General features: G+C 56.8%; 1 protein-coding gene across 10 annotated transcripts in view; it reads left to right on the top strand.

Moving 5' to 3' along the window:
* The first annotated feature begins 1,744 nt into the window (after nt 1-1,744).
* The window catches only part of BIN1 (bridging integrator 1), a 58,935-nt gene continuing 47,515 nt past the window's right edge, over nt 1,745-13,164 (top strand). For all 10 annotated transcript variants that reach the window (XM_056110280.1, XM_056110279.1, XM_056110272.1 and 7 more), the window contains exon 1: nt 1,745-1,876. In XM_056110280.1, coding sequence (XP_055966255.1) covers nt 1,793-1,876 — 84 coding nt within the window. In that variant the 5' untranslated portion in view covers nt 1,745-1,792. The remainder of the gene's footprint in view (nt 1,877-13,164) is intronic.

The raw sequence follows: 13,164 nt of genomic DNA, 5'->3' as shown, positions 1-13,164 counted from the left end.
CAGAATGCCCCGTTTCTTGCCAGTGGCTGTTTGGAACAAGATTTGACAGGTGAACAGTCTTCTTTTCCCTTGGAGGAGTCTTAGAGAATGATTAGTCCGAGGTCAAGTATTAAATCAAGAGGACAGAGACATGTTGAGCTTTAGTAGGAAAGTCATTTACACAGACTTTGCTGCTTCGACATGCTTTTGTAATCCAATGATTGTGGAAAAGTTGAGAATAATTTTGACCAAATGGTATCCATTAATGAAAGGTGCTTTTTCTGAAAGGTAGTTTGTATCAGTTCAAATCTTGCCTCTAGACCAAAGCTATCTCGTATCACCTTCAGCCTCTCTAATGGCAAAATAGGAAGAATAGGCCAGGTCTGGGGTCTGATTATGATCGGGGTGTGTAAATCCTGAGCGACTACAGTAAGAGCCAGAAAACGCATTCAGGAGGGTCTTCCAGACCAAGGGAAGAGAACTGGCTGTGTGAATGAGGCTGAATTATTGATTCCTGGGTCTCAGTTTCCCTGTCTGTGGAGTTTGGCTCCAATCTGCAAGTGACCTCGAGAAGTTTCCCAGGGACACGGCCCAGGCATCACACCTCTGAGGCCTCCTTCCAGGGCTCCTCTCTCCCTTCTCACCAGCCCAGTCCCCAGAAATCTTCCAGGGCAGCCAAGTGTTGCAGCAGCTTTCACGCTTTCTGCTCTGACTTCGGTGAGGGCGGGAGGTGGGATCCGTAGACTCAATACATATTTATTGAGCAGAAGTGTCATTGATCTGTCGACAAGGCAGCTAGCGATCCCTAGGCGAGAAAGATGATCACGCATCATCTTTCTAGCCTAGGCGCAGGCAGGGGTCTGGTCCGTGGGACTCTCGGTGCGGTGCTTCATTTGTGAAATTGGGGATAAACAGCGTTTACCTTAGTGGGCCATGGAGGAATCAGAGAACGATCATGCCCCGGGACGCACTTAGCCAGGGTCAGTAAGCCAGGTCAGTAAGCGCTCAGTAATGTTAGGTTATTGTAATAATAATAATTAACAACAAGATGGAAAACTGAGTGCTTGGTGAGCACCGGCTAGCAGCGGGGCAGAGAGAAGACGGCCCCGCGGTGATCAGCGCACGCAGGTGGTGAGACCGGTGAGTCTATACTGCAGGAGGGGGTGGGGGGCGCCCAGTGTCCAGCAGGAGGTCAGCGCCGGAGGAAGAGGCGGCGCTCACCGCACCTTCCCAGCCGGGTTCCTCGATTCCAGGGGCGCACCCGGATGGCCGCTGCACTTTAGCTCTGGTTTTTTACGCAAGCACTCTTCATTTTCGGGCCCGTTCACCAGGCTGCGGGAGGCCACCGCCAGGGAGAGCAGTCCTCTCTCCCCCACCCCCTACAGCCCGGGCCTCGGGATCGCCGCTTTAGTCCCGCCCCTGGGCGGTGTCACTGGAGCGTCCAGGGAGTCCCGCTCGCCGCAGCCCCCGGCACCTGGGCGCGCGCGCGCGCGCGCGGCTCCCTCGGCGCCCGCTGGCGGTTCCGGCGCCCGGGGTGTCCCTTTAAAAGGCCGGATCTGGTCCGGAGGGGGCGGGCGGGGGGCGCTGACCGTCCGAAGCCCGGCCCCTCGGCGCTCCCCCGCCTGCCGCCGGGCCCTCCCTCGGTCCCCGCGTCGCTGGCTCGCTCGATTGCTCGCTCGCTCGCCGGGCGCACGCTCCGCCTCCGCCAGTCGGCCGGGCTGTCTGCTGCGCGGCGTGGCGCGGGGAGCCGGGCCGTGGGGGCCGAGGGCCGGGACCGAGATCCGCGCTCGCCGCGGGGCGAGCCTGAGTCGCGATGGCTGAGATGGGCAGCAAGGGGGTGACGGCGGGGAAGATCGCCAGCAACGTGCAGAAGAAGCTCACGCGCGCCCAGGAGAAGGTGAGCGAGCTCCAGCTCCGGCCGCCGCCCCGTCCGGACCACCTGCCCCCCTTCTCTCCCCCAGATCTCGCACTCTTCCCCGGCAGGGGGGCTTCCCTCCGGATCGGGCGCTGTCACCTCCGGACGGCCTGCCGCTTTCGAGGGTCCCCCCAAGGCTGCGCGCCCCGGAGCTGCAGGCGCCCCCTCCTGCCCGAGTGCTCCAGGCGGGGGCCGGAGAGGGAGCAGCTGTCCTCTCCCCCACGCTGCCAAGCCCCCCGCCGCCCGCGCGTCTCCGTAACCTCCCGGGCCGTGGCGGCCCCACTTCGCTCCGGGCGCTGCTGGGGGCGCGAGGTCGGGCTAACCTGGCTCCGGAGGCCGAGGACCGGGGGGGTTGGGACAGCGGCCGCCCAGCCCTGCGGGCCCACGCGGACGACGCAAGGCCGGGCGGGCGCCGCAGGGAAGGAGCCGGCGCCGGGTCCCCTGGGGCCCGCTCTGCCCCGGGAACCCCCGGGTAGCCGGCGCGCTCCTGGGGTCCCCCGGCTCCTCCTGCGCCCTCAGGTCCTTCTCCATCCCACCCTTCGCTCCCGCTGTCCCTGGGGGTCCAAGGAGGCATCGGGTTTCCCTTTTTCTTTTTTTCCCGAGCGGTCCCCGCGGCCTGGCCCCCGGGAGCTGAGCCCCGCTCGCCCTCCGGGGAGGTGCCCTGACCCTAGCTGGGGCTCCCGAGGCCGGGGAGGGGTGGGGGGAGGTGGCGCTCGGGCTGCGGGAGCCGGGGGTGGGGTGGGGGCTGGGGGGGTCGGCATGGGGGAGCTGCTGGCGACAAGGCACGACCAGCTGCTGGGGGCGTGGAGGGCGCCGCAGGAAACTCGACCTGGGGTCGGAGGCGCAGTATGTGTGTGTGTGTGGGGGGGGGTGGGATTGGGGGAGAATGGAGTCCTCGCTCCCCGTGGTCCCCTGGGACCCCGCTGCAAATGCTGGGTGGGGGGCGGGGGTCCGCGCCCACTCTGCTTTCCAGCCGGGGCCACCTTAGGTTTATGGAATTGGATCACGCCTGCTGCTGACGCCACTTCCCCCGCCGACTCCGACTCTGAGATCTGAGATTGCAGAATCTGTGCGCCGGCCCAGGGGGCTCCCCTCCTGAATCCCCCCTCCCCAGCCGGCCGCCCGGACCACCGTCCGCGAGGCCGGGTGGGCTCGGGGCCCGGCAGGCCGCCCCCTCTCTCCGCGCCCCCCATCTCCAGCACCCTGGCCCGGCCGGTGGTGGCTGTTCATAAACAATGACTTTTGCAGCTGAGACCTGCGGGCTCCCCAAGGATGCAGCCACGTGATGGAGGAAAAGTGGGTGGTGGTGGGGGGGGGGTGGGGGTGCGCTGCTGGAGCTTCCCGGGCGCCTTCCTGGGAGTCCGGCTTGCTCTTGCTCTCGCCTCTTCCCGGGCTCCGGGAGGCCGGTGGGCGTGCTCCGAGGGGAGGGGAGCGCGGACCTCCGCCGGATCTGGCGTGGCCCAGCTGCCCGGGCCCTCCCCTCGCCCCCGCCCCCACCCCGGCTGGCGGGAGGAGGCTTAGAACCCCCGATAGCTGGCTGGGGGGCAGGGAGCGAGCCGAGCCGCCGGCTAGTTGGGGGTTTGTTTGGGGGGGAGAGGCAGAGGCCGCTGCCCTTGCTTCCTCCTCCCTCCTTCTCGCTCTCTCCCGTGACTGGGTAAATCCTTGGAGGTGCCTGGAGCCGGCGGCCCCGGGGGCTGCCCTCGGCCTGAGCCTGTTTCCTGCTCCAGAGCTGGAGGAAGATGAATGGGAAGCCGCGGGGTCGCGGAGACCAGTTCCCCCTCCCACCTCCTCCCCCCTCCCCCGCCCCCCAGGGTCCTGCCGCCCTGACTCCCTTGGCGTTTGTCTTGTTCCCTTTGCTCTGGCTGCTTGGTCTCTGCAGCAGTAGTTTCAGGACCTCTAGGCTCAGGCCATATCCCTTCCCTGGAAGCAAGCGAGTCATTGCTGCCCCCGCTGAGCTGCCGTCCTGCCCCCTCTTCAGACCCTGTTCCTCCGTGGCAGAGGGGCGGCAGCTGGTGAGCTCTGGAGCCCGATGTGGCTCAAGCTGGTCCCACCTAGCCAAGCTCCCTGGGCTTGGGCTTGCTCAGTGCTTGCTGCTGCTACTGCCTCTGCCCTTAGCCCCCTGGATGGACGTGGATTAGGAGACCCTCTGCCCGGAAGCCAGAGCTACCTGAAGGAGAGCCTAAACTCGGTCTTCCTTCCACCTTCAGCCCAGATCAGCCAGCCCCAGTGCACTCCTGTGGTGGGTGGGTCACAGCCTGGAATGTGCCCCTTAGATGGAGTTCAGGATGAGTGTGCGTTGTCTGAGGTCTCACACCCGCTCTGGTTCAAGTCAGTGCCTAATGGGGCCTACAGCTGGTCTAAAGCACTGGGAGGCAGTTTCCTGGCCAAGGACAGGCAGGGCTCTGGTGGAGGCCTCCATAACATCCCCAAAGGCCTCTCCCACCTGCTCTCCTCCTCTCCTCTCTAGTTTCCCCCACACCATCCGCCAGGAATTGGTGGTCAAGGGAAGGAGGCCACTTTTCCCAGCTTAAGGGCTGGTGCCATGGTTCTGCCAGACCTGTCCAGCTGCCTGTCTGCCTCCACACGGACTTTGCTGCTCCAGAGGGAATTCATGTGGCTGTGCATGTACTCAAGACCATTCAGAACAAACAGGGATTGGGTGGGTGGGTGGGGGGACTTGATGGCATCACCCAGGCCCAGGCCTGTAGGTGGTACCTTGAGTTCCCTCTCTTTCGCAAATCCTACCCGGTTGTATGCCGATGCCAGTCCTGGGTCGGGCCAGGCACTCACTTGCTTTATGGGCCCCAGGAGGGCATGGCTCTACACTGGAAGGGTCACCAGTGTCTGCTAGCCAGCCTCCCTTGATGCTTGTCTCCAGGTGCCCAGCCACCCGCTCCCCCCCCACCCCCCCAGAGTGCCTGGGTTGCAGAGTGCGTGCCTGGAGCCCAGGCCTGGGGGTGCTATGAGGTCACCTTCCCATTGCATTTGGCTTGTAGGACCCTCTATAAATGACTGTGCCCATTTTTGGGCCTCAGAAGGGTGGCTGGGCAGAGAATTTTGGGTGGAGCCAGGATCGGATGACAGAGTATTAGCAGTTGGCAGTCTGGGCTCCTGGGGGGATGGGAGGTTGAGGCTATGGGACAGCTGGGGGCAGGGGTGGAGGATGATGGCCTGCTGGCCCTGGAGACCCACTGCCCAGCAGTCCTGGAGGAGCCTGCTCAAGGGAGGACTGGCTTGGTGCTGGTGGAGCTGGGCTGTGGCTGTGGCAGGGGTGGGCCATGTGCTGTCTGCAGGAGGGGCCGGGGCCCCCATTGGCAGCGCCATGCTGGCCGGTGGGAGCAGATGCCCCTGAAGGGAAGGGGCACTGGCAGTTATTTCTAGGACCCTGACACATGGCAGGGATGGCGCCTGCTCATCTGGGAGGTCGCGGCCTCTCCCTAGAAGTAGCCTTTGGGCCTCCTCAGGAGGAGGCAGCCCTCTGCAAGCAAGCCGTGTGGCCTCTCAAGAACACTTGCGGCACCTGGGAGCTCACCCAGGTCTGCAGGCCTATCTGAGACCCCAGCCTCGCCCCACCTCTCCCCTACCCGGCCTCAGTTCCGAGTCCAGCCTTAGTTGCTATTTCTCTTTCCCAGCATGGTGGTGTCCGTTTCAGTTCTGGAGTGTCTGAGGACTTCTCCCTCCTGTTCTCTTCTCTTTGCCCGGTATTGTCCTCTCCTGTTTTGGTGATGTCCCGATCTCTCTCTCTTTCCTGTGAATTTGCACCAGCCTTTCTGTGCTTCTCCGGTTTCTGTTTATCTTCTCCCTGAACTCTGGTTTACTTATGCAGGTGCTTTAGCTCACTTGCTGAACTCAGCTAGGCTCCTGAGTGGATGGTGTGTGTGTGTGTGTGTGTGTGTGTGTGTGTGTGTGTGTGTGTGTGTGTTGTGTATGTGTATTGGGCGGGGGTGGGGGGACATTCTCCCTTGGTGGGGTGCTTATGGGGATGAAGTGGACTTTCTGGCTAAGAAATGTGGATAATGGGGTCAGAGTCATAGTACAGAGGGAAAGGGTTGTCTTGTGTGCGGTTAACCTAGTTGGATCCCTGGTATCCCATATGGTCCTCTGAGTCCTCCAGGAGTAATCCCAGACCTAGGAGTAAGCCCTGAGCATTGCTGGGTGTAGTCCAAAAACAAAAACAGAAACAAAAAATAGAAAAAAGAAAAAAAATCTGAGTGAGGGTAGGTGGAAGCATGGCCTCCGGACATCTCTGAACCCCGAAGCCTGGGGGCTAGGGAACACCTGTGGGCTCCTGGTAGGGGGCGCAGAGAGAAACGGAGATGCTCTTGCCCAGGACCTGCAGAGGGGGCTGAGTTTTTAGGCTGCGTGGAGCAGGAGGTGTCTGGGGTGCCTGGTATGGGGCTAGGTGTGGCTGAGAGCTGCCTGTTCACCTGAAGAGAAGGGTGTTTTGTGTCAGCAGTGGGGAGGGTGGTGGCAAGATAAATGCGGACCAGATTCGCTGGGTCTTCAGGGCCAAGGGAAGTTGAATTCCATGGACTCTCAGAGAAGCTTCGGTTTGAACTCTTCTCTCTCTTTTTTCACAAATGACCCCATCAGGGCTCCTTTCCCCCCTTTCTCTCCAGTGTCTTTCTTGCTTCTGGCCAGGTCATTTTTTTTAAAAGATGTTTTTAAATTCCTATTTAGGTAACATGGTTCGACTAGTGTTAACATTTGCAGTTTTGATGTATAAACTTACTGAAACCCACTAACACCAGCGTGTCTAAGGCTCTTTATATCATGTCCAGTTTGCATCTTCCGTCCCTCTCTCTGGCCCCTGCTCGGTGATCTGAGTTTTGTAATTGAAGGCCCAAAGTTTCTCATTGTTCAATATTGTCTATTCCCTCAATTTGTTTCTCTCTTTACTACAGAGAAGTGAGATCATCTGGTTTTTGTCCTCCCTGTGGCTTCTGTCACAAAACATGATGCCCTCCAGTTCCATCCAAGTTTAAGGGAACTACGAGATTTCACTTTTTCTTACAGATGTGTGATATTCCATTATGCATATAGACCACATCTGTATCTATTTATCTGTTATTGGACATCTGGGTTGCTTCCATATCCTGGCTATTTTACTAAGTGCCACAATGAACATGGTGTGCATCCATCTTTCTAAATTAGTATTTTTGTGTGTTTTTTTTTGGGGGGGGTGTTAGATGTCCAAACAGTGAAATTGCTGCATCATCTATTCTTACATTTTTGGAAAAATCTCCATTCTGCTTTCTCTAGAGGCTGACCCAGAGGACATTCCCACCATCAGTGAGAGGGTTCCTTTTGTACCAATGTTGGGTCCCCTCCAACATTGGTTCTTTCCAGTCTTTTTGATCTAGACCATTCTCACTGGTATGATGTGAAATCTCAGGATCATTTTGACTCACATTTCTCTGAATAGTGGCAATGCATAGTAACTATTCTTCTCTTTGTCTTCTTTGGGCAAGTGTCTGTTCATCTCAGCTTCGTAATTATTGGTGAGGTCATTGGTTTTACTGTTGTTGAGTTTCTGCGAACTCTTTCTATATCTTGGAAACTAACCCTTTATCTTAGGAATGATGTGCAGGTATTTTCTCCCATTCAGTAGGTTGTCTTTTTGTTTTTGCCAGAGTTTCGTTTGCTGCGTAGAACCTTTTAAACTTGGTATCGCTAAGAAGTCCCATGTGTTTATTTCCGTTATTGTTGTCTTTGCCCTTGGAGTCAAATCATTGGGAAACACCTGTGATGGACATGTCATGGTGGCCCTCATACATGTCCATGGAACCTCGTCACCTGTGACTTGGACAGTGTGAGGAGCAGACTTATATCCCACCTTTGGCCTTACCCCAAGGCAGACCTTTCCTCTTTTTTTTTTTTTCCTTTGAGAACTAGACTCCCTGGGTCCTACCTAATACAGCTTTGTTCTGTGTCACCGTAGTAGGCTGTAAGGGTACATGAGAGGTGTGTGAGCTCTGAGGGGTGGGACATGCTGGGGTCCTGACCTGGGCAAGTTGTAGGGACTTCCAGAGCCCCATTTGTTCATGTATAAATGGGGAGTGATCATCATTCTTCAGTTTTCTGTGCTAGAGCATGAAGCCTCAATCCAGTGCCCAGCATATAGTAAGTGCTCATTAAATGCCAGCATTGAGGGGCAGAATAGAATGAAGGGTCCAGACTGTAGCCCCCCCTCCCAGCCTAATCTCTCTCTCTCTCTCCAGCCCAGCCCTGGGAGTGCAGTAAAGGCCTCCACAGACAGCTAATCCCTGCTGAGTCCTTGCTGATCAGGGCTTAGGGTGTCCTAGATCCGGGAAGGGAATGTGTATGCATATGTATGTTCACTTGGGTGTGCATTGCTTGATGTGTGTGTGTGTGTGTGTGTGTGTGGTACAGTTTTGTGTGGGAGCCCCTTCATACTCAGGCATCGGGCGGTTCTGGGGGTAAATCCTGACTGTTTTACTATAACCTCTTTGGTCCTGGGTGTCCCTCCACTGCTTTGGTCCTGACTTTTTCCTTTAGTAAAGTGATGGTGGAGATGGCTTATTCATTCCTTTACTCACAGAGCGAATCCTGAGCCCTCATTAGGTTCTGGCCGCTGCTCTAGGGACAGGGAGCAAAGAGGGAACCCAGAGCAGCCTGCATCCTGGGCGAGCTGACAGGGTAGAGGGACAGACCGGAAGGCAGCAGGCTGTGCTGGGTGACTCGGGAAGGCAGGTTGTCACCCCCCTGGCAGGCCAGGCGGCCTTTCGCCTTTCTCCGTGGGAACCTTTGATTGGCTTGCCCTCCTGCACACTGTGCAGCGCCCTGAGCTGGGGCTGAGGCGGTGGATGAGAACTTGGCATTCACGCGGCGCAGAGGATTCTCTGGGTACAGGGACTGGGCAGCGAGAGGCCTAGCAGAGGCCTAGCAGAGCGTCTGGGCTCAGGTGAGAGGCCGGCTGGGGGCCGGCTTCTGTTGGAATGTTGGGTATGCTGTGTTTTTCTCAAGCCGCCTCTTTGGCAAGCCTCCTTTTGGGATTAAAACTGCAAAGAAACGACACAAGTGCTTAAGCCACTCAGTGGGGTTCTGAGAGGGTAAAGATCTGGGTAAAGGTGCAGCTTAGCAGGGACAGAAAGGGGACCTGGGGTTCTTATCCAGGATGTCCCTGGGGGAGGTGGGAAGGGCTACTAAGAGAGGAGGGCTGCAAAAAGTGCCCCCCCCCCCTTTTTTTGGTCATATCCGGCAATGCACAGTGGTTATTCCTGGCTCTGCGCTCAGGAATTACTCCTAGTGGTGCTCGGTGGACCATATATAGGATGCTGGGAATCAAATCCAGGTTGGCTGCATGTAAGGCAAACGCCCGCTGTGCTATCACTCCAGCCCCCAAAGGGTGGTCCTTTTTTTTTTTTTTTTTTTTTTTTATTTATTGAATCACTGTGGGAAAGGTTACAAAGCTTTCAGGTTTATGTCTCAGTCATGCAAATATCAAACACATTTCCCTTTACCAATACTTATTTTTTACCATGAAGAACCCCAATAAAACCCCACCCCCCACCCCTCCCCGTCCCTGTGAGGCAGATGAATTCTAGTTAACACTCTATCTGCTTTGATTAGATTCATTGTTTCAATAAAAGATTCACCACTATTATTTAGAGTTTACCCCCCCCCCCCCCAAATCAGACATGCTGAAAAAGCATTGTGAAGTGATTTGCTTTCTACGGCTGGGTTCAAGAATTAAATGTTGGTTTTGGATTTCTGCTCTTTTACCTATTGACCCTGGAAGTATTTCTACTGAAAGTCAGATAGTTAAGAAATTGGTTTCTGTGTTCTGGAGTCCTGGCCGTGCTGGAGAGCCGCTCGCGGGGGGGCAACCGGTGGCCTCGGTAGGGCGTGAAGGGCGGAGCGAAACGCCCCCCTTCCCATGAGGTTTTAGTCGGGGTGGTCCTTTTTTAAGGCAGTTTGGGGTGGGGGTCTTTTAAGGTTTTTCATACCATGTAGTAAATCCAGTGAGACCACTGAGGGTTTGAATTTCTCTCCACTTGTTACTACTCGTGGGCAAGTCACCTTGGCTGACCCTAGCCTGAGTTTCTGCACCCGAACTAGGTAGTGTGAGTTCTGTGGAATGAGGTGTGGATGGCAAAAAGGAGTACCTGGACAGGCTGCTGGCACTCACCCTCCCAGGGTTTGCCTGAAGAAGCAGCCCCCTCTTAAGAGGCCCGCCACAGTGGGCTGGGCCTGGAGGGGTCTCCCACCAAGGGCTGACAGGGTTCAGGCTGGAATGGAGAGGAGAAAGTTTCCTGTCCCAGAAGACACCTTTGTCAAGGATTAACCTGATGTGATCATAATGGGAGAGGTGGAGGATGTGGTAGGATATGTGCTGTTCATGTTTGACGTTCTGTGTTGGAACCACCAAAAGCATGATAGTTTTAGTTTATTACTTACCTGCCGAGTGCTGGCATTTGATAAAAATTCTTCTCATTGCAACTAGGTGCAGTCGCTATGATTTCCATTCAGCAGGTGGAGAAACTGAGGCTGAGAGCAGTGCTGGGACTGGCCCCTAGGCTGTCTAGATTACCACCTCTCAGGTAGACTTGGTGGGTGGCGGTGGAGGGAGGCCCTGAGATGCACAAATGGGGCATATCTTCAGTGAAGTCCTCCAAGGCCTGCATGCAAGGGGTCATTTGGTGGATTGTGTGTGTGTGTTGTGTGTATTTGTCTGAGAGAGGGTAGGGAGAGGAGAGAGACCTGTGTTTTTCCATATAGCAAAGTCGGGTCCAGTTTATTTAATATAAAGAAACTTCCTTTATAGTGAAATTATATCTGCCTATTTTTATGTTGTTGCAAAATTGGCTCTTTGACGGAATGATTATTATACTGTTGTTCTTTAGTATTCTAAGAAACTTAGAAGGGAGTGTTTGTACTCTGAATACCACACACACACACACACACACACACACACACACACACACACACACCCGATTTTCCTGGTACAGAATCTAAAGGCCAAGGATTTGTTGCTGTGGACCTCTTGGTTCACTGCTGAGTAAAGACTTGAGACTGGCCCATGGTGGTCTAGGACACGGGCCGTTCTGGGCATTCTGGGGTTTTGGGGGTTTACTACACAGTAAAATGGCTCTGGACTGAGCTGCAGGCTGCAGTGCTTGGGCCCTCAAACCTGCCCAGACACTAAATGGGCTTGGTCTAGGCCCTTTCCAGAGGCCCTCTTCCTCTGAGGATGCCCGTAGTGACAGAGGCTCTGGGTGGCCTCACTGCTGAGGCCTGTGAGCTGCCATCCTTGGATCCTTTCACACACCAGGACTCTCAGCTGAGAGTGCTCTCTCCTCTCTCTGCCTTTGGACCTTCCATTCCACTAAGCCCTTGGCCCAGATCCCAGTGCCACAGCAGATGGGGTGGGACTGAGGCCTTGCCGAGAGCAAAAGGTGAGGATGGCAGCCTTCAGGTACAGACTGTGGTCTCAGGGCTCCTAGCGCTGTCCCCGTGTCCTTGGAAGTGGGCGTTCATGCCTCCACGATGTGGCTTGTCTGGGGCAATAGCTGGTCCCCACTGCAGTCTCCCAGCACGCTGCCACCTTGTATTGTCTGCACTGCGCCCAGCCTGTCCGCAGCAGCCCTGCACCGCCCTGCAGAGTGGCTCAGCCATGTGAGGGGGCGGCTGGCGCAGCCACTTAGGCCCTGGTGGGGGAGGGGCCTTCCCAGGGCTTCCCAGGTCTCTGCTGCTTTCTGCATCCTGGAGCCCCCAGGATGCCTGTGAAGGGACATTCCCACCGGTGCCCTGGCTGAGATGCCTCGACCTCTCACGCTGAATGAGTGCCCAGAGTCCTCAGTGACCTTATTGAACCACTGCCATCCTTGTGTGTCTGGCCTGCCTGCGGTGGATCAGCCAGGGGCTCACGGTGCTGAGAGTACAAAGAGGAGAAGGGGCTGCCCCTCCCCCCACCTCCCTTGTGGTGGGCTGGGAGTGGGGCGGGGACCTTGGGATCCCTGTTGTGACTTACCCTTCCCCAGGGGCTGATAGGGAAGACCCTTCCTCTATGACTCCCCATCCTGGACCCTCCTGGGTTTCTTGCTTTCTTTTTAAGTTTTGGATTTTGGGCCATCTCATCTGTGCTCAGGGCTTACGCTTGGCAGGGCTCGGAGGATCCTGTGTGGTTCTGGGGCTCCAACCCTGTTTGGCCAGGTGCAAGGCAAATGCCCTACCTGTTGGACTATCTCTCTCTCTCTTGCACTTTGTATTCTCTAACTATACTACCTTTTTGGCTTGCTGGGGACACGTCAGAGGCTGCAGGTGAGGGTGAGGTCTGGGCTCCAGGCTACAGTGACCTTGTCCTGGGTCTGCTTAGCATCTGGTCATGCCCAGGAAGGCACAAGAGCTTCTGGGACAGAGCTGCCACCTGGAGACTTAAGCCCATGAGTGCTGGGTTCAGAGGGACTGGGGTTCCCCCAGTTTTTGCTGGGAAGACTGCCGTGCTGTGTCCTGTGTCCTTCGTCTGTGGGTATCCTTGTTTCTCTGTTTCAGGGACATGGGCTGAGACAGGAGTAGGGTGATGTATCTGAATGACTTGATGGCGATGGCTGGGGAGCCATGGGTGGCTTAGTACCCCATGGAGGCCTGACCTTTGTCCAAAAGAGGGTCATATGTGACTCTCCTAGCACCTGGCTCAGACCCAAGAGGGTCTTCAGAGAAGGAGCTGCGGTGCAGGGGGGGCTGATTCTAGTCATGGTTCCTCGGTGGAGAGTGAACCCCAAGTTAATGTGACTGGAGGTACCAGGGAGTGCTAACCAGTGAAGAGTTGGAGTTTCCATGGAGGCCTGTAACCCAGGGTACTTTGACGAGGGGGCATGGGATGATGGATGGGGTGACAGGGGAGGCTTTGCCAGGCCTGTTGCCAGGCCGGCCCCTTTTTCCAACAGCTGCTGCTACTTTCTTTGGACCTTTTGCTCAGCTGAACCTCTCCTCAGGGCCGTGCCAACTTGCCTGGGCACTGGGCGAGTCCGGACCTGCCGTGGGGCCCTGGGGAGAGACCTGGTAGGGTGGTGCGTGGAATCTGGACCTCGGAGACCCCCCTCAAGGCTCCTCATGCCAGCCCCCTTCAGTGGCTTTTGTGGCCTGTGGAGCTGGTCCCAGCCCTTCCATAGTTCCCCTCCAGGGCCCTGCATGGCGGGTGCGAAGACGAGGGCAGTCGCCGCTGGCACGGAACACTGTGGGGCAGTGGGGCACGGGGACGGGGGAGGCCCACGGGGGAAATAGGAGAAGAAGGTGGTTGGCTGTGC

This window comes from Sorex fumeus, unplaced genomic scaffold (assembly GCF_029834395.1).
Source record: "Sorex fumeus unplaced genomic scaffold, SorFum_2.1 ptg000009l, whole genome shotgun sequence".
Classification (NCBI taxonomy): Eukaryota; Metazoa; Chordata; class Mammalia; order Eulipotyphla; family Soricidae; genus Sorex; species Sorex fumeus.
This window is presented reverse-complemented; position numbering and strand designations above follow the sequence as displayed.